Source organism: Paramormyrops kingsleyae, chromosome 4, assembly GCF_048594095.1.
Source record: "Paramormyrops kingsleyae isolate MSU_618 chromosome 4, PKINGS_0.4, whole genome shotgun sequence".
In the NCBI taxonomy this organism is placed as follows: domain Eukaryota; kingdom Metazoa; phylum Chordata; class Actinopteri; order Osteoglossiformes; family Mormyridae; genus Paramormyrops; species Paramormyrops kingsleyae.
The window spans coordinates 42,653,592-42,678,206 of record NC_132800.1 but is presented as its reverse complement, the minus strand read 5'-3'; the positions used below and the strand labels follow the sequence as shown (position 1 = coordinate 42,678,206).

General features: G+C 43.8%; 2 protein-coding genes across 3 annotated transcripts; one reads left to right on the top strand and one right to left on the bottom strand.

The window, feature by feature from the left end:
• The first annotated feature begins 690 nt into the window (after positions 1-690).
• On the top strand, positions 691-21,286 carry LOC111860979 (acyl-coenzyme A thioesterase 9, mitochondrial). Of its 2 annotated transcripts, XM_023845179.2 has the most exons (16): positions 691-767; positions 1,352-1,443; positions 1,780-1,806; positions 2,233-2,278; positions 3,516-3,686; positions 3,807-3,844; positions 5,319-5,402; positions 5,522-5,625; positions 5,777-5,850; positions 7,701-7,768; positions 8,044-8,155; positions 16,805-16,895; positions 16,980-17,065; positions 17,153-17,240; positions 17,320-17,470; positions 20,687-21,286. In XM_023845179.2, exons 1-16 carry the CDS (start codon positions 754-756, stop codon positions 20,734-20,736), a joined length of 1,296 nt encoding a protein of 431 aa, XP_023700947.2. In that variant the 5' UTR covers positions 691-753; the 3' UTR covers positions 20,737-21,286. The 2 variants fall into 2 exon arrangements, with proteins under 2 accessions (XP_023700947.2, XP_023700948.2); XM_023845180.2 differs by lacking the exon at positions 1,780-1,806.
• prdx4 (peroxiredoxin 4) lies at positions 21,234-23,974 on the bottom strand. Its single transcript, XM_023845181.2, has 7 exons — positions 23,700-23,974; positions 22,792-22,909; positions 22,592-22,708; positions 22,292-22,414; positions 22,008-22,138; positions 21,868-21,902; positions 21,234-21,498 (listed from the first exon to the last, which is right to left on the bottom strand). The coding sequence occupies exons 1-7, from the start codon at positions 23,911-23,913 to the stop codon at positions 21,448-21,450; spliced, it is 789 nt and encodes a 262-aa protein (XP_023700949.1). The 5' UTR covers positions 23,914-23,974; the 3' UTR covers positions 21,234-21,447.
• Between the last annotated feature and the right edge of the window lie 641 nt (positions 23,975-24,615).

Sequence of the window (24,615 nt, the reverse complement as noted above, 5' to 3'; positions counted from 1 at the left end):
GATGGTCCCCGCAAAAATATGGATACCTACTGTGTGTATGTGTGTGGATTGGCATCCCGACCCAGGTGAACCCCAGCCTTGTGCCCTACATTGTCAGGAATTTCCTCTAAGTTTCCCAGTAATCTTATTTGGTATCACTGTTTGGATGATGGATGGCTTGATAAAGTGAATTTTCAGAGTGCTGTATGGGTTCGGGTACACGACGGGTGACTCATAAGTTTTTGTGTCATGGGTGAAAAAGATCCTACTATGTAATTTGGGGGTATGGGTGCGGTTGGAACCACTGGTGGACCACGGGTCTAAATGGGTACGCTTAAACCCATTTTAAAAACAGAGGCCTAATTTTTATTTACACAGGCATAGGCCTACATTTCGAATTAAGTACAACATTTGTTATTGTTGGTGCTGTGTGATCTGTGAGCCAATAAAAAATGTTGTCCGACTGATGTAGTTAACTGATTGTAATTCGGTTCTGTTTCGGGTCCCGGAATCTGAAGCGGGTCGGACCGGGTACGGAACTAAATTCGAGCTGCTGTCGGATAACGGATCGAATGCAGTCTTAGGCACTGCAGGTACGGGTTTACAAAACAGGGCCCGTGCAGGACTCTGGATTGGTTCTTCGACCGACTGCAAACCACTTGCGCTCTTTCTCTGGAATATATGGCTCGTGGTTACGTCACACGTCTCAAACTTACGTCATGCAGGAAGTCTGCATCCTTTACCCGGGTAGTAGTAGGGGTAGTGTTCACGAAAATGCTGCTAACAAGGTAAATATAATTCGTAGGTATATAAATATATAGCCAGGTAAAGTATAACAGTATAATATGACAAATACAGATAACTACGTGAGATTCGTGGCTGTTAGTAAGGCCTGCGTTTAAATCGGCCTTATGATTTTACAGGGTTGCCAACTTTGGTCTGCTGGCTGGAGTGATATTTTTAATTGTATACAAGTCTGCGCAGGCACACGCATTTACATGCATGTAACACTTTTATTACATTGTAAATAGTCTGTAGGGTTTACAAACTACCTCAACGATTTTGATATAGCCACTTTTAGGTTTATAATGGAATAATATTGATATGCCGTAAAATTTCTTGCGTGAGCGCGAGGGCCTGAAAGCGTGAGTGTCACACCAGATGCGTGAGTCGGCAACTCTGATTTTGCATGACAAATTATTCTATAGTATTCCATTGTGATAGATTAATGACAACAGTATGTCGGATAACTAGCGTAGCCGCCCAAAGTAAAAATGTTCGTGACATGCTTTTGGAACGTGATCAGGTAGAAGAATGGCTTCAATTCATTAATAATCTCCCTCTCCTTTGGACGTGCGTGACGTCCTTGAAGGTTCCCGTTGTTAAGGGCCGCCTCCTTCGCTACTAGAGCTATGACCATAGCAACCACATCCAGCCATGGCATGGCCCCCGATATGGCGGAAGGTAAACCGGACACACATTTTTTTACTAAAGTTTCCTGCCGCTTTTTGGAATTGTGACGGTAGCTGTCACGTGTGACGCGTTTGTTTTTGCATGAAACGTCTACAGAACATGAACATGAACATGAGCATTCACCTTTGGGGATTATCTCATGTGGATTTGTTTTGGATTGATTTCCATGACTAAATTGACTGCATCCAATGAATCGTGAGTTTAAGCCTGCCCTGGGGGGATAGTGATCCAGGCAGAGTTGCACTGGAGTGCAGCAGTGTGCTTGGTGTGTCATCAGCACCCGAATGTTTTCAGGACACCCACGGCTCTTTTCTTTTGTCTCTGCAGGAAACTCGCACTTGCTCGTCAGCAATGGTGTGTTGGTAACCATGCTCAGTGTGCTCTGCCTGCTCCCAGGCCCTGCTAAAAGCTGCCACTGATGCAGTGCCTGCTGAATGCATGTGTTCCTAATGTGCTTGGGCGTGTGGCGCCAGTAAAACAGCTTTTCCACTAGATCAGCCTTCTCTGTCTCTGACTTACCCTCTACCTGCTCTGTCAGCTGTGTAGCTGTATATTAACTAATTAACAGCAGCACAAATCCAGCCTCATTCACAAAGAGTGTCTGTGCGTGCCTGGCTCTTCTTTTATTTATAATTTCTCCAGAAGGTTTCTCACTCTGCTTTTTGCTGCCTGGTTCAGTGTGACCGTTTATTCCTGTGCTGTTGCTGTTGTTTCCACTGCCCATAATTCAGGCTGAGGGCTGGGGAAATTCTGACTGATTCATCTCTGACTGTTTTCCAGTCAGGAACCGTCTGAGGGAGATTGTGGGAGCGTCAACCAACTGGAGGTACAGCCCTGCTCAACCATTTCATTCCCCTCCTTTGTCACAGGGCTTGTTAGGCAGCTGGCTCTTTCCACTGTACACTCATTTCTGTTCATGTTCGGTGCAGGGTATTACATTGCCCAGGGTTTATGGTAGTGCTCATTTCGATTCTGAAGAAACACTGCCACCTGATGGTACTTTATAGGAAGTGTTATATAATTTGGCCTCCTCAACTTTGCTAAAGAGAAGCAGGGTAATTCTAGTTTCATTTTTTCAGTATTTCTTTCAGTTTTGTTTTGAGTTTTCGACAAGGACATCCATGTTAATTCTAATCTCTTTGAAACACAGTTTAATCTCGCTGGGCCATATGTAATTTTGTCAATTTGATGCGTTTATCGAAGCTACACTTACCATTGATTATTTAGTGGAGGAACATCTGGTAGGCCAATATAGGCTTTTAAACTCAAAAATAGGAACCCCAAATTTTAATTTCTATAATTTTATTTTACTTCGGTTTTGCAGTTTATTTACATTTCAGTTAATTTTTTTGTGTCTCACTGTTTTATTTTCCTTTTAATTATGATTAACGACAAGAATATAGGTGGGGGGAGACGGAAAGCCCCAATTAATATTAGAAGTGGGCACTGTAAATGGCCTACCCTTTGCGGTCTGTATTTAAATGCTAGGACTATTAGAAACAAAATTCATGATTTAGAGGCCTATAATTACATCAGACATTATAGGAATAACAGAAAAAAGATGAATGACAATGATGGAGAAGAATATAACATGCATGGTTACACATTATTCCATAGAGACCGGATAGGCAAGAAGGGAGATGGTGTTGCAGTATACGTAAAAGAAAACTTGCAGGCAAGGGAGCTCACTGATAAAAATAAAAGTACAGAAGCTGTATGGATAAAACTAGAGGCTAAAAACTCAAATGGCCTAGTTGTTGCTGTTCATGATAGAGCACCTAATGTAGCTGCAGAGGAAAGCAGAATGTTATATGATTATATCAGGATTATGAGTAATAAAAATGAGGTGGTGGTTATGGATGATTTTAATTTAACTGGTATACAGTGGGGCTCTTCTGTAAATGAACTTGTTCAGGATAGTTTTTTTTTTACAGGGGAAAGTACCTCTTGGGAAGTTTCAGTCTTGTATCCTCCTCTTAGTTGTCACAGAGTTTCAGTTGCTTGGCTGTTTCCCAGCACCAATGTAGCCCATAATAATCAGAGGTCCATGCCCTATTGCCTAGGGATCACCAGCAGGCTTTGGCAGAGCGGGCATCCCTGGGCTCCCATCTGGCCCCCTCACAGGATGCGCTGCCTGTCCGTCGCATGCAGGACAGTTTGGTTGAGGTGCACCTGCCACTGGGCACCGATCCCAGCCTGAGGGAAAAATACCTGACATTTCACGACACCGTCAGGTAAGACCTTGGCTGCCATAATAGCAGCTGTGCCCACAGACACCTATATCCGCTGTCAGAGCTTACGCTGAGGCCCACTGCACTGACCTCACTCCTGTGGCACCCCCCTCCCCCCAACAGGTTTGGCCGGATCCTTGAGGACCTGGACAGCTTGGCAGGTATCACGCGGCTCTGCCATGAATCCATTTGAATCCATATGAAAGTTGACAATGGTAGGAATGTACAGTGGTACCTCAGTACTCATTAGAACTCAAATTTCTTAAAAGTCGAACCAGCCGGTTCAATAAAAAATGACCTAAAATTCGACCTGAATCTCAGAAGTCGAACCGTGAACACCGACCTAAGGTAACTTGTATGCGCAGGTAAAGGAGTCACGCGGCACGTCTCTCAGCGGAAACAAAGGGTAAAGCTTCAGTCTCAGCCTCACATTTGCTATGATAGCATCATGCATGTTTACACTAGCTGAATACATACCAGGGGTGCCCAATCTTATCCACAAAGGGCCGGTGTGTATGCGGGTTTTTGCTGCAACTTCCTAATTAGATTACTAATTAGAGGACTGATTGACTGAACACCTGGGTTTGAACACCTGGGTTTGAACAGCTGACCTACAGGTTATCCCAAAAACCTGCATACACACTGACCCTTTGCGGATAAGATTGGGCACCCCTGATTTAGACAGTAAAAATATATTTAGACATTGATAAACAGTAACAGTAATTATTATTATATAATAAATACATTTAAAATAAAGATTTCTTATCATTTTAATATCATTAATAATAAACCATTAATACATTTAATTATAATATTATGATCGTGTCGATTGGGGATGGAACAGAGACAAGGGCGCAGATGTCAGGGTATCGGGGAATACGGGGTTTAATTACAGGTAAGGCAGGAAAAAAGTACACGGACAATGCAATGACTGGACTGGGGAAACAAACTGAAACGCGGACTAGAAACAGCTGATCACACGGGGATTATACACGAGGTTAGCGAGGGGGCGTGGCACACGAAAGGAGCGGACGATCGAGGCAGGACGCATTGTTTTTTTTTTAACTTTACACATTGTTTGGATACATTTATTTTCTTACTTTACAACTTACTGTTTTGATAAATGTGCTTAGATGTGTTTAGTACAGTATATGCTCTTCTTGTTTGATCCTGTTCATTTTGTGTTTAAATTCTAAAAAAAAAAAACATATTTAGGTGTAATTTTTTGGGGCCGGGAACCAATTAATTGGTTTTCCGTTATTTCTTATGGTGGAAAATTTGATCAGAACTCGACCTTTTTCGGATTCGAACCTGAGTTCTGAACGAATTAAGTTCGAGTTCTGAGGTACCACTGTATAATACTTACTCAGATTAAGGAATAATGCATGCCAGATTCTGGTTCTTGACATGTAGCCCACCAGGGCCGGTCTGCAGTGATCATTTGAGTATCATCCAGACAGTTTTTTTATGTTGTGTTGATTCAAGCAGCAATGATTCATGGGAAACTGAGGCCTAGACAGAGGCAGCTTGTACGAGGGTGCATCTGTTTTCCTGTTGAGTTCCCCTTGATCAGCCATCTTACCATCAGCCGCATTACTGTCTAACCCCCTACCCCCTTTGGTTCTCTCTGAACAGTACTGATTTGTTACTCCCACACAAGGAACAAGGCACAGTCAAGGTCACCACTGTCCATTGTCACCGCCCTAGTGGACAAGATTGGTACTGTATCCAGGCTTTGACTCATTAAAACATTTCTGTTATACCACACATTTCAATTTCGTGTGAAATGACATTGCTGATTATTGCTGATGATTCACTTAATTCTCTCATCATTCAAGATATGAGGAAGAACATCATCTATCCAGACTGTGACATAAAGTTCACAGGTCATGTGACATGGGTGGGAAAGTCCTCCATTGAAGCCAAGATACATATGTCTCAGGTATCTGCATGTGCTTGCAGTCAAACAGCTGCATGTTAATGTTATATTCTTCTATGAAGCAGAGAATACCTCTTTACCTGTGTGATGTGAGAAGAACGCTGCTCTTAATGTTTCATGACATACACTCACAAGGTTCTGCCTGTCCCTGCAGTTCCATGATGGGGCCTACAGTGCTGTCCTGGATGCTACATTTGTCATGGTGGCACGAGATCCGGAAAACAAGAGGTACAGCCCGGCCCCCTTTGGGGTCCCTCCCCTTCATTTGAATGAATGTTACATTTATATAGTGTTTTTGGGACACCCAAAGCACTTTACAGTACCAACTAGAGCCGGGCGATAAATCGATTTAATCGATTATTTCGAATTTACAGTTCAGGACGATGTGTTTTCATGAAAATCGATTTTATTACTTTTTTTAAACACGAGTGCCAAAAGCGGAACTAATGCGTCGCACCATTCTTCACGGGTAAATTAGCGCAGCGCACCCAAACACTAGCAGATTCACTAACAACATGGCAATGACAGGGGAAAAGCTGGCGCTTGTGCCCAAGAAAAGTGTTGCTACATCTGTAATATGGAATTGGTTCGGTTTTGCAAGGTCGGACACAGACCAAACAAGTCCTCGTTGCAAAGACTTTAAAAACTGTTGCAACCAAAGGAAGCAGCGCGACTAATTTATTCCAGCATGTAAAGCAGAGGCACGCAGCGGAGTGGGAGAAGTGCCGCTCCCAGCGAAATGAAAATAGCCGCAGCACCAGCACAACAAAGTTAAGCAAGCAACCGTCCCTGACACATTTTCGAACTATGTGCCATATGATAAGAATCGGGCACGATGGAAGGCGATAGCAAACGCTGCCGCGATGTATAGTGCAAAAGACAAGGTGCCCATACATACTGTGGAAAAGCTGGGATTCATTAACATGCTAAAAGTTTTAGACCCGAAGTACGTGCCTCATTTTTCTTAACACTGGCAATTTTTCAAAAGCTTTCTTTTGCACTATGTCAAGCCCAATGGCATAAAGTATTTACTTAATACCAAGCTGACATGATAGAATTGTGTGTTTTTTTTCTATTATTATTACAATATTACTTATTACTTTTATTTATAAGTTTGAGGGCGTATTGTGTTGTTACCAGTTTGAAAATAAGCTATAGAGAAAGCTTTCTAAAAGTTTTTACAAGTTTCTAAAATTGTTTACAATGGCGTGGTCTGCCATCTCACTTACTGTACAAGCATCTTTTATGGCTTGTCAGATTGCACTTTAACCCTAAAGTAAAAAAAAAAATAGCTAAATAAAGTTAAAACTTGTTTTGAACCATTTTTGTCATCTGTAGTTTGATTTTGAGTAGGGGAGGGGAAAATCGAGTAAAATCGGAATTTATGTGAAAAAATCAGATTTTATTTTTAGGCCATATCGCCCAGCTCTAGTACCAACAGGGAGCCATTTCAACCACCACCACTGTGTAGCCCCCTCCTGGATGATGCAGGAGCCATTCTGCATCAGTACACATTAGCTAAGGCCCCTACTCTTTTGAAAGATGCCCAGGGATCATTTATTACCTCAGAGAGTCAGGACCTCAGTTTTGCATCTTATCCAAAGGATGGCACCATTTTACAGCACAGTGTCTCCATCACTGCACTGGGATCCACACAGACCACAGGATGCACTAACTGATCTCCACACCAGCACCTCATCCAGCAGGAACCCAGCTTTCCTAGTTGGTCTCCCATCCAAGTACTGGCCAGGTCAAAACCTGCTTAGTTTCAGATCAATAACCTTGTCTGAGCTGCAGATGCTATGTCTGCTGACATCCTCTCTTGAGTCCTGCCCCTGCTTTTGGATCCCGCACATTTGCTCAGTTGGGTCGAACCCACTCTTTTGGGTCCCATCTGCTCGTTTGGATCACACTAGTTAGTTTGAGTTTCCCCCACAAGCTCATTTGGGTTGCTTTTGCGCGTTTGAGCCCCTCCCGCTCAGTTGGGTCCATTTAGATCACTTTCATTCATTTGGGTCTTACTCATTTGTTCAGTTCAGTTGCCTCGCTGACATGGTTCTGCCTTTGCTTCCCTTCAGGGCTGCGTTTGTCAACCCTCTGAAACCTGAGGGGCCAGAGGAAGAGAAGATCTTCCAGGAGGGAGAAGGTGAGGACCCCGTGCGTGTGCGGGAGAGGGCGAGGACCCCGTGCGTGTGCGGGAGAGGGCGAGGACCCCGTGCGTGTGCGGGAGAGGGCGAGGATCCCGTGCGTGTGCGGGAGAGGGCGAGGACCCCGTGCGTGTGTGGGAGAGGGCGAGGATCCTGTGCGTGTTCGGGTGAGGGTGAGGATCCCGTGTTTGTGCGGGAGAGGACCCAGTGGGAGAGGTCGAGGACCCCGTGTGTTGGAGTTGCCTGGCTGTACTCAGTGTTCCTGCTCCCATAGAGAACAAAAAGCGACGTGTGGACCTCAGTACTGCCTCCCTCCTGAAGGTGGCGCCCAAGCTCCTGGAGCGAGAGCTCGTCCACAGCCTCTTTCTGAACACCCTGGACTCCAAGTGAGTGACACAGCGTCTCTCTGTCTCCCTGCAGATCGGCAAGCCTTCAGTAACTGTCCACATATGTATCTATGTGCCATTCTATCTACTGACTTGGATTTGTGTAGCTGTACCTGATGGTTGGCGTTGTGTGAGGGACATCCTGATCTTCCGGATTTCAATGCATCCCTGGGTCAACAAGGGAGGAATTAGCGTTTCCCTTCTTTAACCACTTACATTCTTTATTATATGGCATCACCACATTTCTTTCATGTTCAAATGGTTTGTCACCGAGTGGGGGGCAGTATTTGGCTCAGCAGAATAACCCTATGTCTGTGAACACTGGTTCGAGCTAGGCCTCAGTAGAATAACCCCATGTCCCTTGAGCAGGATCATTAACCCACAGCTTACCATCATTGTTATTATTATTAACGATGCACTGAAATTTTGACTACAGAAAATATGCGTCTAAAAAAAATCCAAAAATTGAATTTTCGGTTTTGGTCAAAACTGAAAGTCTGAAATTACTGACCGAAATTGTACTGCATCGGTCTGTCGTGGTGAAGAAGCAGCTGAGCCAAAAGGCAAAGCTCTCGATTTACCGGTCAATCTACGTTCTTACCCTCACCTATGGTCATGAGCTGTGAGTAGTGACCGAAAGAACGAGATCGCGGGTGCAAGCGGCCGAAATGAGTTTTCTCCACAGGGTGGCTGGGCTCTCCCTTAGAGATAGGGTGAGGAGCTCGGTCATTCGGGAGAGACTCAGAGTAGAGCCGCTGTTCCTCCGCATTGAGAGGAGCCAGATGAGGTGGCTCGGGCATCTGCTTAGGATGCCTCCTGGACGCCTCCCTGGTGAGGTGTTCCGGGCATGTCCCACTGGGAGGAGGCCCCGGGGAAGACCCAGGACACGCTGGAGGGACTATGTCTCTCGGCTGGCCTGGGAACGCCTCGGGATCCCCCCAGAGGAGCTGGTGGAAGTGGCCGGGGAGAGGGAAGTCTGGGTTTCCCTGCTGAGACTGCTGCCCCCGCGACCCGACCTCGGATAAGCGGAAGTAAATGGATGGATGGATGTTGGTATTGATATTGATCAATACCAGTTCAATGAGATCGATACTTCAGTTTCAGTCTCTTTTCCAAATGCACTGCGGCTGTCTGTGTTCGCGCTGCTGCTCTCAATTGCTGTCACGTGACTCAGCGGCGCCAGGCTAGCAAACAGGCGCGGGCACACACATGCACACTATAACAGGGGTATTCAACTAAAATTTTAAGAGGTCCAGTTAGAGAAAATTTCTCGAAGCAAAGGTCCGGAAGATCATAATGTATAACTATTTAGTGTGATATACTGTATATTTAAGTAACCTCAAAGTTGCATCAACATTGCATTTAATCAGTACCTGACTGTCAAAACAAATTAATTCAGTACAATTCAAAAACGTTTTGACAATATTCATTGTCACGTGACGTAGAACTTCGGCCAGCTGACTGGAGTGAGATTTTCAATTCGAGATGTCTGCACACATGTAACAATTCTTACCTTGTAAATAGCCTGTTTTTGTATTTAACCATTTAAATACACCTTTGACGTAGCTAATTTTAGGTTTTATAATGGAATGATATAGATTTGCCGTAAGATTTCCAGCGTGAGTCTGAAAGCGTGAGTGTCATGCCAGATGCTTGAGATTTGGCAGCCATGAAAACGTACATTTTTTTTCACCTGAGTTTATTTATATAACAGATAACATTACTTTACACATATGTTAAAATGCAGAAACTTCAACGAACATGAAATCAACAATAAACTATGTCTATTTAACCAATATGTTATATAATACATACTGTATTTAAAAACTTTTCAGCTGTATGATTTCAGGACAGACCAGTCACTGTTAGGAACATTACGGCTTTTTGGTTGTGGGTTTTAGCTTCGCTGCTGCTATTAACACTAATGGCACATTAGCGCAGACAAAGGGCTGCATGAGACGAACTACGTCTAGCTTGGCGGTTAAAGGTGTTTGACGTTCATTGGCGTGGGAAACAGCGGTTCTACTGCTAAACCACTACCGAAAAGACCACAAAAGCTGCGTCGGTTAAAATAGAAGCGTCAGATTTTAAATAATAATGTTTTGGCTATCGGTCCGGGTCTGTATAGGACAACTTGTGGGTCCGGACCCGGACCCGGACCGTGGTACGCCTGTTAGTGACCTCTGCACTATAATATTAGTGGGTCGCTGAGTCATGCTCGCAATAATTAAACAGCAGGGATAGTTCGGGCTTTAATCATCATATGGCGTTTATTACACCCGCACTACTACAACCCACACACTGGCACTGCTCACAGTGCACATCGCCCCGTTTACTCCTCATACACACAGTGGGTGCACGCACACATACACACACACTACATACAACAATAAACATTAACCACTATACATGACATAACACACAGCACATTTATAATCACACAAGCGATTACTGAGAACTAGTTACAAGCTGGCATCAGTCCAATATGCCGCGCTGCCGGCCGGTACCTCCGCACTACAGTATTTATTTACTTATAAACTTTGCCCAAATTCTGTCCTGGGTTTTACCTAATTAATCAAAATAAAAATCACAATAACACATAAAGGCTCCGGGGAACCAGTGTACTGGGAAGGCGTATGTGTAGAGTAGTTGAGGAATGTTTAAACTAGGGACTGGGGGGGCAGGGAGGTTAGTTAAGTGTAAGTGGGGGGAAACGGAAAGCCCCAATAAATCATATTATAAGTGGGCACCGTAATAGGCCTATCCTTTGTTGTCTGTATTTAAACGCCAGGAGTATTAGGAATAAAAATCATGATTTAGAGGCTTTTATCTCATCGGATTCTTATGATATTATAGGAATAACTGAAACGTGGTTGAGAGAAAAGGATGGACAAAAATATAATATGGATGGTTACACGTTGTTCCGTAAAGACTGTATAGGTAAGAAGGGAGGTGGTGTTGCAGTATATGTAAAGGAAAACTTGCAGGCAAGGGAGCTTACTGATATAAGTAAAACTACGGAAGCTATATGAGTAAAATTAGATGCTAAAAACTCAAATAGCCTAATTGTCGGTGTTTGTTACAGAGCACCTAATGTAGCTGATGAGGAAAACAGATTGTTATACAGTGATATGGGTGATTTTTATCTACTGGGGATGCAGTGGGACATTGTCGCTGGCTCTTCTGAAAATGAACTGGAGATGGAATTAGTACAGGATTGTTTTTTTACTCAGTTTGTTAACACCCCTACCAGGGGAGATGCCATTCTTGATCTTGTTTTCTCTAATAACCAGGACAAGATTGGTAAATTGGACGTTTTAGAACCACTTGATAGTAGCGATCATAACATGGTTAAATTTGAGGTTAAGTTTAGTGCCCGAAGAGCAAAGTCCAAATCAAAAATATATAATGTTAGGAAGGCTAACTTCAATTGTATGAGATTAAAACTAGAAACTGTGAACTGAATGGAGTTAAATAACAAAACTGTTGAAGAGGCATGGGAATTTTTTAAAAGCACATTATTGCAAGTGCAAGAGGACTTCATACCTGTTTCCAGCAAGAATAAATATAGGAAATTGCAACCTAGGTGGTTTACTAGGGAAATAAAGTATAAAGTAAGGAGGAAAAGGGCTTTTTTCCAGAAATTGAAAATAACTGATGATGACAGAATAAAGCAAGAGTATCTAAATCTACAGGCTGAGTTAAAAAATGACATTAGACGAGCTAAAAGGAATGTCGAAAGGAAGATTGCATTGGAGGCTAAGGATGACGTTAAAAGTTTCTTCCAGTATTTTAACTCTAAAAGAGCTCTAAAAGCTGAAATTACTAATCTGCAGGATAGTAAGGGTCTTATAATTGAAAACGACATTGATATAGTAAATGAGCTCAATGATAGTTTTGCACGGGTATTCACTGTTGAGGACACTAGTAACTTACCAGTTCTTATTACTAATACAGCATCGTCTATAACTAATATATATATAACTGAAGCTGATGTTTTGCAAAGCCTAGCTAAGCTCAAAATAAATAAATCACAGGGACCTGATGGCATCTTACCTATAGTGTTAAAAGAGATGAGGGATATTATTTGCCGACCCATAACTTTACTGTTTCAAAAATCCTTATCTGAAGATGTGGTACCTTCTGATTGGAAGCATGCCAACATAATGCCCATTTTCAAAAAAGGGGATAGAAGTGATTTGTCAAACTATAGGCCAATCAGTCTAACTTGTATAACTGGTAAAGTTATGGAGGCTATAATCAAAGAGAAAATGGTAGATTACCTGGACTCAAATAACATTTTGAGGGATAGCCAGCATGGATTTAGGAGAGGACCGGAGGGTGTGTTCCAACTACAGGGGGATCTCACTTCTCAGCCTCCCTGGGAAAGTCTATTCCGGAGTACTGGAGAGGAGGGTGAGATCGATAGTCGAATCTCGGATTCAGGAGGAACAATGCGGTTTTCGTCCTGGCCGTGGAACACTGGACCAGCTTTATACCCTTGCAAGGGTACTGGAGGGGGCCTGGGAGTTTGCCTATCCAGTCTACATGTGTTTTGTGGATTTGGAAAAGGCTTACGACCGGGTTCCCCGAGGTGCTCTGTGGGGGGTGCTTCGGGAGTATGGGGTCCGGGGTCCGCTATTGTGGGCGATTCGGTCCCTGTACGAACGGAGCAGAAGCTTGGTCCACATTGCCGGTAATAAGTCGGACGTGTTCCCGGTGCGGGTTGGGCTCCGCCAGGGCTGCCCTTTGTCATTGGTCCTGTTTATAATATTTATGGACAGGATTTCTAGGCGCAGCCAGGGTGTTGAGGGTGTCCAGTTTGGTGGCCTCAGGATTGCCTCGCTGCTTTTTGCAGACGATGTCGTCCTGTTGGCTTCATCTGCTGGGGATCTCCAACATGCACTGGGGCGGTTCGCAGCCGAGTGCGAAGCGGCAGGGATGAGGATTAGCACCTCCAAGTCCGAGACAATGGTTCTCAGCCAGAAACGGGTGGTTTGCCCTCTTCGGGTTGGGGAAGACGTACTGCCTCAAGTGGAGGAGTTTAAGTATCTCGGGGTCTTGTTCACGAGTGAGGGTAGGCGAGATCGGGAGCTGGATAGACGAATCGGCGCGGCGTGTACAGTTTTGCAGGCGCTTAACCGGTCCGTCGTGGCTAAGAAAGAACTGAGCCAAAAAGCAAAGCTCTCGATCTATTGGTCCATCTTTGTCCCTACCCTCACCTATGGTCATGAGCTATGGGTAATGACCGAAAGAATGAGATCGCGAATACAGGCGGCCGAAATGAGGTTTCTCCACAGGGTGTCTGGGCTCTCCCTTAGGGATAGGGTGAGAAGTTCGGATATCCGGGAGGGCCTCAGAGTATAACCGCTGCTTCTTCACGTCGAAAGGAGCCAGTTGAGGTGGTTTGGACATCTTGTGCGGATGCCTCCTGGGCGGCTACCCGGAGAGGTTTTCCGTGCATGTTCTATAGGGAGGAGGCCTCGGGGCAGGCCCAGGACTCGCTGGAGGGATTATATCTCTCGGCTGGCCTGGGAACGCCTCGGTGTCCCCCCCGAGGAGCTAGTAGAGGTAGCTGGGGAGAGGGAGGTCTGGGTGCCTCTCCTGAAGCTGCTGCCCCTGCAACCCGAACCCCGGACAAGCGGTAGATGATGGATGGATGGATGGATGGACATTGCGGCCTTAGAAAAGGTGCAACGTAGGGCCACAAGAATGATTCCTGGTCTTAGAGGAATGTCATACGAGGAAAGGTTAGTTGAGCTAAATCTGTTCAGCCTCAAGCAAAGGAGACTGAGGGGGGACATGATCCAGGTCTATAAGATTCTAACGGGTTTGGATGCTGTTCAACCAAATAGTTACTTCAGCATTAGTTCAAATACAAGAACTCGTGGCCATAGGTGGAAATTAGCGGGAGAACATTTCAAACTGGATTTAAGGAAGCACTTCTTTACACAGCGTGTAGTCAGAGTATGGAATAGTCTTCCTGATAATGTAGTGCAAGCTGAATCCCTGCGTTCCTTTAAATCAGAGCTAGATAAGATTTTAACAACTCTGAGCTATTAGTTAAGTTCTCCCCAAGCGAGCTCGATGGGCCGAATGGCCTCCTCTCGTTTGTATAGTTCTTATGTTCTTATTAATTCAGCTTTAGCAATTTGATGATGCATCCACCTTAATTATTAAGAAGTATCGATATTGGTATCGTATCGGCGATACTTTCCCTGTATTTACTTGGTATCGCATCGATACCAAATCTTGTAGTATTGCACACCACTAATGGACTGCGAGTGTCGGCTGTGTGTCTCATTTGTTTTGCATTATATTTATTGCAGTAAGTTTTATGTAATATTTAAATACAATTTATAATTCATTTTAAATAAAAACATACTTTATTATTAAGTGTTTCACCTGGGGTGATTCATATAAAAAAATTACCTTGCTTTATAGTTGTTAAAAAGCAGAAACTTTGACAAACATTAAATCACCAGTGTCCTACATTCAATATGTAATACAATACACATAATTACACTGAAATAAATACCTAAAGATTTTTGATCCACTATTTTGAAACCAGTTTTGTTTATATAGACTACATCTATTTATCCAACATTTCAAACAGTTTGTATTTTATAAAAACTTTTTAACTTTATAATTTCCCGACTCCCTTTTTGATTCAGGGTGTTAGATTCACCGCTGTTATTAACACTAATGGCACATTAGCGATAACAAAAGGGCTGTAAAGGAGGCTGACATTCATTGTTTATTTGACATTTAAGTCTATATAATGGAATGCAGTATGCAGAAGAAATAAAGTCTACTTATCTCCATCAAGCTGCATTTATATACAGTGGTACCTTATATAACGGCTCCTAATTTTTCTTCTGTCAGAAATTAGTTCACGATTCAACTGATGTTTAGCGCGATAATTTTATTTATTTTTCTTCCATCGACGTAACAAATCACACCATGAAACACCGTGAAAAACTGAAATAAAGAAACACCACCATTACAACTTCATCTCTACAAAATTCTTCCACCGTTACACATACAATAATCATTTGCGGGTCTTAAGTAAGCAATGTACATGCTTCTACTGTGTATACAAGACAGCGCAAACTCAACGAACATACATATTAAACATACATATTAAAACAAGAAATGGCAAAAACAGTGACATACCGTGTGCTCCTTCTGACCAGAGTTAGGAGACATTACTGCATTACATTACATCTTTCTTTCAATCCTTTTTGATTTTCTTTTCTTAGCCGTTGTTCACTCTGCTTCCTAACCTGGCCTTCCTTCCGCTGCTCATTACACTAGGTCATGTGATTACATAAATAGCTTGTTCCACTCAACAGTAGGAGGCACTATTACAAGAAACACTCTAAATTAAACCTTTACAAGTAATATTACAAATAACAACATGTTGCCAACAAAATGAAACAAAATACATTCACTAAACAAAATTCAAATAAATATTAAATAAATGCATGAGCACCAATTTCCTGGCGACAGCTACACCTTAGTTCTCGAACTCAGAACTCGAATTTCTTAAAAGTCGAACCAACCAGTTCGGGGAAAAAAAATTACCTAGAACTCGATCTGAATCTCAGAAGTCAAACCGTGAACGCCGACCTAAGATAACTTGTACGCGCGGGGAAATGAGTCACGCGGCACGTCTCTCGGCTGAAACAGGGTAAAGCTTCAGTCTAAGCCTCGCATGCGCTGTGATAGCATCGTGCATGTTTACACTAGCTGAATACATATATTTAGACAGTAAAAATTCATTTAGACAATGATAGACAGTAACAGTAATTATTATTATATAATAAAATACATTTAAAAATAAAGATTTCTTATTTTAATATACACATAGTTGGCAGGACACATTGTTTTTTTTTTTAACTTTACACATTGTTTGGATACATTTATTTTCTTACTTTACAAATTATTGTTTTGATAAATGTGCTTAGATGTGTTTAGTACAATATATGCTCTTCTTGTTTTACCCTGTTCATTTTGTGTTTAAATGCTAAAAAACATATTTAGGTGTAATTTTTTGGGGCTGGGAACCAATTAATTGGTTTTCCATTATTTCTTATGGGGAAAATTCGATCACAACTCGAACTTTTTAGGATTCGATCCAGAGTTTTGAACGGATTAAATTTGAGTTCTGAGGTACCACTGTATATATATTTAATCGATAAGGACAAAAACAAAATGAATTGAATACATTAATTTGATCAAATTGGTATATAAATGATCAAATGATTACCCAAAGTTTATTTCGGTTTCGGTACTCTGACTAAAAAAATTAATTTCGGTGCATTGCTAATTATCATCATCATGATGCACCTTTACAATGCTCCATACAGCCTTTGCAGGTTAACATGCAAGTGTTTTGTATCCCTTAACAGAAGCCATACAAAATAAAAGGGGAACTTTACAAATTGGTGCGCCTTTTCTTCTTAACCCAGAACACTGGTTTTAATTAATACAGTGATGATTGGTAAAAGAAGTGAAACACAAACCCCTCCTTTAGTGACCGAGGGACGAAATCGGAAAAATTAGGATGTGCTACACAGAAAGTCTCCGGCTTTGTTAAACCGCTCATGGTCTGAGTTTGCTTAGGGGATCCCTGTTGCTTTTCAGGACAGTGAGCTTCCGCAGCCGAATTCTGCCCCCCGACTCGGTGTGGATGGAGGATGCCAAACTGAAGGGACTAGAGATCTGTCACCCTCAGGTAGGCCATGTGTTGCTGCCTGCAGTTACCTCCAAATGGGTGGTTAGGAGTGAGGTGAGGCTTTACTCAGCCTATCTATCACAGGAGAGGAATATCTTCAACCGCATCTTCGGCGGCTTCCTGATGAGGAAGGCGTATGAGCTGGGCTGGGCCAATGCCTGCTACTACGGGTGAGACCAGGATCCAGAATCAGAACCTAGGTGCACAGCACTCAGCCACCAGGTGGAGACAGTCACATCACCGTGTCTCTCTTGTAGAGGCTGTCGTCCTAATCTGGTCGCGGTTGACGACATCCTGTTCCAGAAGCCAGTGGAAATTGGCTCGCTGCTGCTTCTGTCCTCACAGGTGAGACCAATGCAGAGTGCTTCTTTTTGGACTAGAAAGTGAGTTTTGAACTCAACCTAGGTGTATGTTTGTGTTATAGGTTTGCTACACAGAGGGCAAGTACATCCAGGTCAGAGTTCACACAGAGGTCCTGGACCCTGAGACGCGCCAGCACAACACTACCAACATATTCCACTTCACCTTCAGCTTCCCACAGGATGTGCGGGCAGTCATCCCAAAGACGTATGGAGGTCAGCCTCTGCTTCCATCCCCATCTCCTCCTCACAGTGAGGGTGTACTCACACTAAGCAGTTAGAACCGTACCCGAGTGCGTTTGACCACCAAAGCGCGGTTTGTTTGACAAGTGTGAGTGCTCCGAACCGTGCCCGGGCGCGGTTCGTTTAGCCGTCCCTGGCCCACTTGGAAGAGGTGTGCCAGAGCACGGTTCAGTTGGACTTGGGCGCGGTTCGCATGTAGTTTGAGCGCTAACCGTGCTGGAGCACGAAACAGGACGCGTGACGTCACATTTTTGCGACGCTCCAAAACCAACATGGCGGGGAAAGGGTCGCTTTGGTCTATGGCAGAGGTGCAATGTGTTTTGGAAATTTGGGCAGATGAGAGCATATAAGAACAGCTGGACAAAACGCATAAAAACTCAGATTTTGCAAAATCCAGGATTATCAACTTCATCGTGGATACCAAAGAACCACCGAGCAGTGTCGAGACAAGGTTAAAAAACTGCGGGCACAGTATTTAAAGGTACGGGATGCACTCCGTAAATCTGGCAGCTCTGCAGACGAAAAAGATAAATTCCAATGGTATGACGCTGTCGACAGCATAATCGGTAGCAAACCATCTAGCCAACCGAACGTGCTGGAGTCCCATCCGCGAAGATCGCTGGATTCTACATCATCTGATACGGAGGACACAGGACTGGAGAGATCCCTGAGCTGTGAGTAACGTTAACATACATACCAGTTCCATTTGATAGCTATTCTGTTGATTTAGTATGTGCATGTCCCTAAAGTAAATTATACAAGGTTTTACTACTTATTAAAGTGCTTACATTTATGTTTATTTTGCTTTTATTTCAACAGTTACATCATTCAATTCAGATTCAACAATCGCTTCAAACACTGGTGATGAGATACAGGACACAACAGAATAGACTGAACCTGAGACAATACCTTCAGAACAAGGCAAAAAGAGGAAGAGAAAGGTAGAAGTAAGTGACATGATGACTGCCTTTCCAGACATGCAGAAACAACATCATGAAGAATTCATGCAAGGGGAGCACCTGCGTTACCAGCAAGAAAAATGCTCCTCCTCATACACCTCCTCCTGCTACTCCTCCTCCTCAGCTGCAGTATCCGTACCATGCGGAGACTCTGAGGATGATAACTCTACACATGTTTATCGCAACCTGTAAAGGCACAGTTGTTCAAGTTCATGTTCATGTTTTTGTTACTGTATTTAAAATTAGCATTTTATTATAAGGGTTAAGTTTTATCTTTTTTTTAGTTTTTATTAATAACATGTTTGTAATAGGTAAAACACACCTTTTCCAGAAATACCTGAATTAGCACTTCTGGCATTATACTTGCATTACTTAATAAATTTTTTTTTAAAAAAGCACTTTTCCAACAGAGTATTAGATCGATGGTATTCATAGCCTTGGTTTTATTGAGCTAGTATCGGGAAAAATTCATTGTGGAGTCTTAAAGCACTTATGTAAGTCGCTCTGGCTAAGGGCATCTGCCAAATGATGTAAATGTAAATGTACTTGACAAAAATTGTGAAGCACGCAACAGGCGCTGATAATTGTGTTTATGTTGTCTATGCGGCAATCACACCTCTTCATTAAGCATCTCCACCTTCCTTTCATTAGGCCAAAAGCCCTTTCCACAGTCATCTGTGCCTTGCTGAGGCGGTTGTTGAAGGTGGTCTGTGCAGGGGTTGTTTGTTGATTTTCTGGATATGGTTTCATCAACCATGGCAGTAATGGATATGCAGCATCCCCCAAAATCACCACTGGCACATCTACTCCTTCAAACCTCTCTGTTATCCGAGGGAACAGTGTATTACTCTGATCCCTCTCAAACAAGGATGAATTTGCAAAAACTCTTGCATCATGAACCTTGCCCGGCCATCCCACATTAAAGTCCCAGAACATAAGTCGATGGTCAACCACACCTTGCAGAATAACAGAGTAGAAACCTTTCCGGTTGTAGTAGTCTGCAGAGCTTACAGGCGGAGCTAAAATCTCAATATGAGTGCCATCAATAGCTCCTTCACATTGTGGGAAGCTCCACCTGTCTCTGAAATCCGGAATTATGCTTTCAAATTCCTGTTCAGAGGGTGTTCTGATGAAAAGGGAAAGCAAATTTTTCACAATTGCAGAGGCTACATGGTTGGTAATGCTAACAGCAGTTGACTGACCAATCCCAAATAAATGGGAGATGGTTCTGAACTCAACATTTGTGGCCAGTCTCCATATGCATATTGTAACACGTTGGTCCACGGGCACTGGTTTCCTGAATGTAGTGGTCTGTCTTTGAAGGTGCAGCTGCAGGCTGTTGCACAACTGCATGAATGCTGTCCTTCTCATTCTGAAATTAGCCTTCCACTCACAATCTGTCCAGCTGCTGAGAACATGCTGCCACCACACACCAGATCTCTGCCGAATCCATATGGTCCTGCAGCAGAATGGAGAAATATTGTTAACTGTATATAGTTTATGCATACACAATTACCTTACAGCACTTTGAAATGTAAATAAACAACAAAGTAGTATTCAAGTGCACACATAATAGTGATGTGTCCCATTGAATACAGGTGTCTTAATACAAGAATGTAGCTAATATTAACCAGCAAGTGATAGTAAGTTACATGATTATTAGCTATAGAACGCTACTGTCATCATTACAAAAAACATTAGAAACATATTGTATTTCAAATTTCATAATACACTTTTCAATTGTATTCTATGACATTTCAGTATATTAATTCTCACCTTGTCGATGTACGGAAACTGTAGTCGGTAATCAAAGCTGCAAAGTCCTTGCTGCACTTCAGCTGGTACCTTGCACACCTCCTCATACGAGCAGCACGATTGAGTGAAAAATTTCTTGCCACAAAAGCGATAGACCTGTTTAGCAACAGGCTGTGAGAGGGCTGTGGACCACCACGAACCAAACGACTCAAAATTACTATCAACAAAGTAACCAGAGCGATGGACGCCATTGCGTCTTCCTGTTTATCCTGAAACCGTCGCACCATAATGACGTAAGCGTGCTCTGGCACGGATGCTGAAACCCAATGTGAGTGCAGGCCAGAGGGGGAGTGGGGACAATCGTACTCGGGCCCGGTTCACGGCAACCATGCGTAGTGTGAGTACACCCTGATTCTTCAGCAGCAGCCTTTGATAACCCAGATGAATGTGTTCTGTGCTTTGTCTGTTTCCACAGAGTCTATGCTATATCTGGACGGAAAGCGGCACTTCTCGCAGGAGCACTGAGGTCATCTCTACCTCCATTCAAGCCTGGAGGCACCTCCGTCTTCTGCCACTATAGGCAAACATTTGCATGGACCTGCTTTTATTTAGAGCTTTATCTTCCACAGTTGGGTGGGGGGGGAGGAAGCAGGAAGTGACACTCCTGCTTGGGGACAGTACCTCTGTTACCCCTTTTCCACTGCACTGGTACCAGGGCTGAAGTTGGGAAACAGCAAGAATGGGCCGGCATTTCCACTGACTTGAGAGCCCAGTGGGAGCTGGGCGGCGACATCACAAACCATGCCTACTACACAAAGTAACTTTTCACATTGCTAAAAGAGCTTTAATTTGTTCAGCAGCCCGCACAATTATGGCACTGGAATGGTACCAGCACCAGTGCAGTGGAAAAGGGGTTTGTCAGATGGATACTCATGAATGTCAAGGGACAGCCCCCCCAGCTCAAGCAGAGCATCCATATTCCCGAGATGGTTTACTGACACCACATAAAAGCTGCCAAGAAATTTTACACCTTTTACCATTTTTTTTTTTATTAAATTCAATTTGTTACATTGGTGCCAATGTGTGAACATGTCACAGAAATGTATAGAAAAAACGTGGCCCTCTCCCCTGCCACAGGCTGTGATAATCCAGGCAGGACTGAGATCTTTATACTTATTTACTGTCAACTGTTATTCAGTATGTATGAAAGGACAAAAGCAGGTGGACATTGAGGATTTAGTTCAGTTTATCAAAATACTTAAGCTTGCCTGCAGGATCAGGGATTATCTGTAAGAGAGAGAAAATATCAATGGGGATGTTTTACTGAAGTGTAATGCATCTGTCCTCATTAAGGTTCCTCCAGTCTGCCGTAGTATAATCGCTGACCTGCTTAAGGCCATATTTTATCATCTTGGGGAGGTGTTACAGCTCCTGCTTGTTCCACCAAGCCTTCATAGCTGCATCTGGGTCAATCTGATTGGACAATTTAAGGACCCACCCACTAATGCTCTCACATTTCTGAGCAGTCTAGCTTTAGCCTGTGGTGGCCCACAATGTTATGAAACCGCTTTTTGGTCGGCTGGCTCTCAGACTGATGGGTGCTCCTGCATCCCAGGGGAGTGAATCATACAGAGTTACCATATTAACAGGACTCACCGTGTCACTGCCTGGCTTCCAGCCGGCGGGGCAAACTGCAGAGAGAGACAGGCCCGTTTAGAAGACGCGGACTCCCAGAGCCCCACAGACGTGTCAGAGGTACAGCTTTAACAAGGAACAGTCAGAATCACAGCTCCTACCCTCTCCATGCTTGTCCGTGTACTGGAAGGCCTGCACCAGCCGTAGGGTCTCGTCCACAGAGCGACCCACTGGCAGGTCGTTCATGGTGATCTGCCGAAGGATGCCCTTGCCGTCAATGATGAAGAGACCCCTGAGGAAGAGCAAAGGACATGAGGAAAGCCTGCACTGGGGCAGGAGGATGCGTGGGAAAATGAGAAAGTGAGACGGAACCTGCTAGCTCTCTGCTGGAACAGGTTGGATAGGATAGGCGAGTCTCCACTGAAAGCTAAAGCAGCCCCTGTACCTTAGCGTGTGGCCCTGGTCCTCCAGGAAGACCCCATAGTCCTTGGCAATCTGGTGGGTGAGGTCAGAAAGCAAGGGGATTTTCATAGATCCCAGTCCTCCCTGCTTCCTGGGTGTGTTGATCCTGTTGGCACGGAAACAAGTGATGTCTTGCTTGGGAACCCAAGGGTTGTCCAACCACAACATTTCAGAGTTATGGAAGTCACAGCCTTTTACCCTCCAGCTCATGAACAGGCCACTGGAGGAGGTATCTATAGGTCTATATCAGGAAGCAGCGTATCTGGGATTTGCAGTTGGTTACCAGGCCAGGTGAGTGAACTGTGAATCCACGGAACACGCCACCACCTCAGCGTTGATGGCACGGAACTCCTGGATGCGGTCGCTGAACGCAATGATCTCCGTGGGGCACACGAATGTGCTGCAACACACAGGGAAAAGTGTGATCCTTTAGACTGAAGCACGGCTAATAACATGCTGAATTCTTTCAGGAGCAATACGTACAAATCCAGCGGGTAGAAAAAGAACACCAGGTATTTCCCTCTGTAGTCCGACAGCTTAAGCTCCTTGAATTCACCGTTGATGACGGCGGTACCTTCCCAGTGAGGGGCCGGCTTGGAGACTGGGGACAAGCAGGGACGTGGGGCGTGTGGGGGTGAAAACTCAAACTACACGGAAAATCAGCAAAATACTTTATTTGCAAACAAAAATAAAAACATTTGGTTGATACACATTAGCTGAGGCCAAGAAATGCCCACCATTTACCAGTATCATAGTGGTAATGCAGAACAATTTAGCACATTGAGTGGTGATTCAAGTCCTAATTACGCCATCGTGCGCAGATTTGCAGATTTTCCATCTCGGAAAAAGTGAATCGTAAAATAACACTCCATACATGTATAACAACAGGAGCTGTAGGTGGCGGAGGTGAGCGGCGGACACAGCCTACACCATGACGTGTCCTAACGAGGGCGACGATCCAGGGATCTCATGTTCCAAACGCACAGCGCATGAAATTACCGCGCTAATTCAACTTAACTTTCTCGACCGCGTATGTACATGTTAACGAACTTGTTCGCGATTATTCGAATGGTGATTTGCAGGACATTTGTTCTTAGTAATGCAAATTACCGATAAATAAAATACAAAGATGAATCGTTCGTCGGGTACATGCAAAAAAGGATGATAATCCGTGTTTAAATAAGGACGCTGAAGAAAGACTCATCAGGGTTTCATTTCTGATTGATATGCGTCTCTAACCGCTTGGCAGCAGATGGTCAGGGGTACCTAGCGCTGCGTTATGCTAAGTTTTACTCCCATACCTTCAAGCTTTAATAGGCTAGTGAGCAGATGCAATAAACAAATTAATAGATTAACACAAATTTAATTAATGCGGGGCCGAGGAAACTCACTCTTCGCTTTGCTGAGATGCAGAGAGTGATCGGACACCGGCACGCGGAAAGCCTCCCCAGGATAAACGTGTCCGCCCGCGTAGTTATAACACTCCTGCTCCTTCCTGCCGTTTGATGCCTCCTGAGCTGCAGCCACAAGCTGGAGCAGCAATGAAACTGCGAAAAGCATGCCAGCCGCCTCCAATAACACTTTACCACAGCGCTGCCCGTCCATCTTTACTCCGCACAGCGTGCACGTCCCACCGCGCAGCGCGCAGAAATACAAACCCGACCCCACCGCCGCACGTGTGCGCGCACGCCATGAGCCCGCTTAAAGGTACAAAAGCTCGAAAAATTCCATGAACAGATATTCCATTCTGCATTAAAGGGGCATACAGTGAAACAAAAATATGTTAAAAAGTAAAGAAATAAGATGTACGCCCTCATATTTCAGGATAAATGCATATCTCGTGGCCGAAGATTTAGAGAGAGGGTGTGTTCTCTCCAGTAGTATAGTAGAGGTAAATTATAATTTGTTTGATGCGAGATAAAACTTTATCAAAGACACCCACACATGGTTAAATATCTGCTTCCCAATATAAGGCAAAGACACTTGTCAGCAGAGTTGCGCAAGAGAGTTTATTGCTTTTTCATAAGGGTAGCAACCAATTGAACAGTGGCAGAAGTGGACAGCTAACTGGTTCTAATATAACATGGGATCTGTTTTATTCGCGGGTATTTGAGCTTATTTGTCTTGGGAGGCGCCCTGAGGTGGAATAACTTAATTATGCAGATATGAATTTGAAGTGAGTAAAACACTCACTTTGGAACAACATTCACTGAACAATTTGCAAAGGATACTGTCAGTCTCAAATGCTGATTTATGGTTATGAATGTTGTCTCATTTGAAAACGAGTATATAATCGTAACAGTTGTG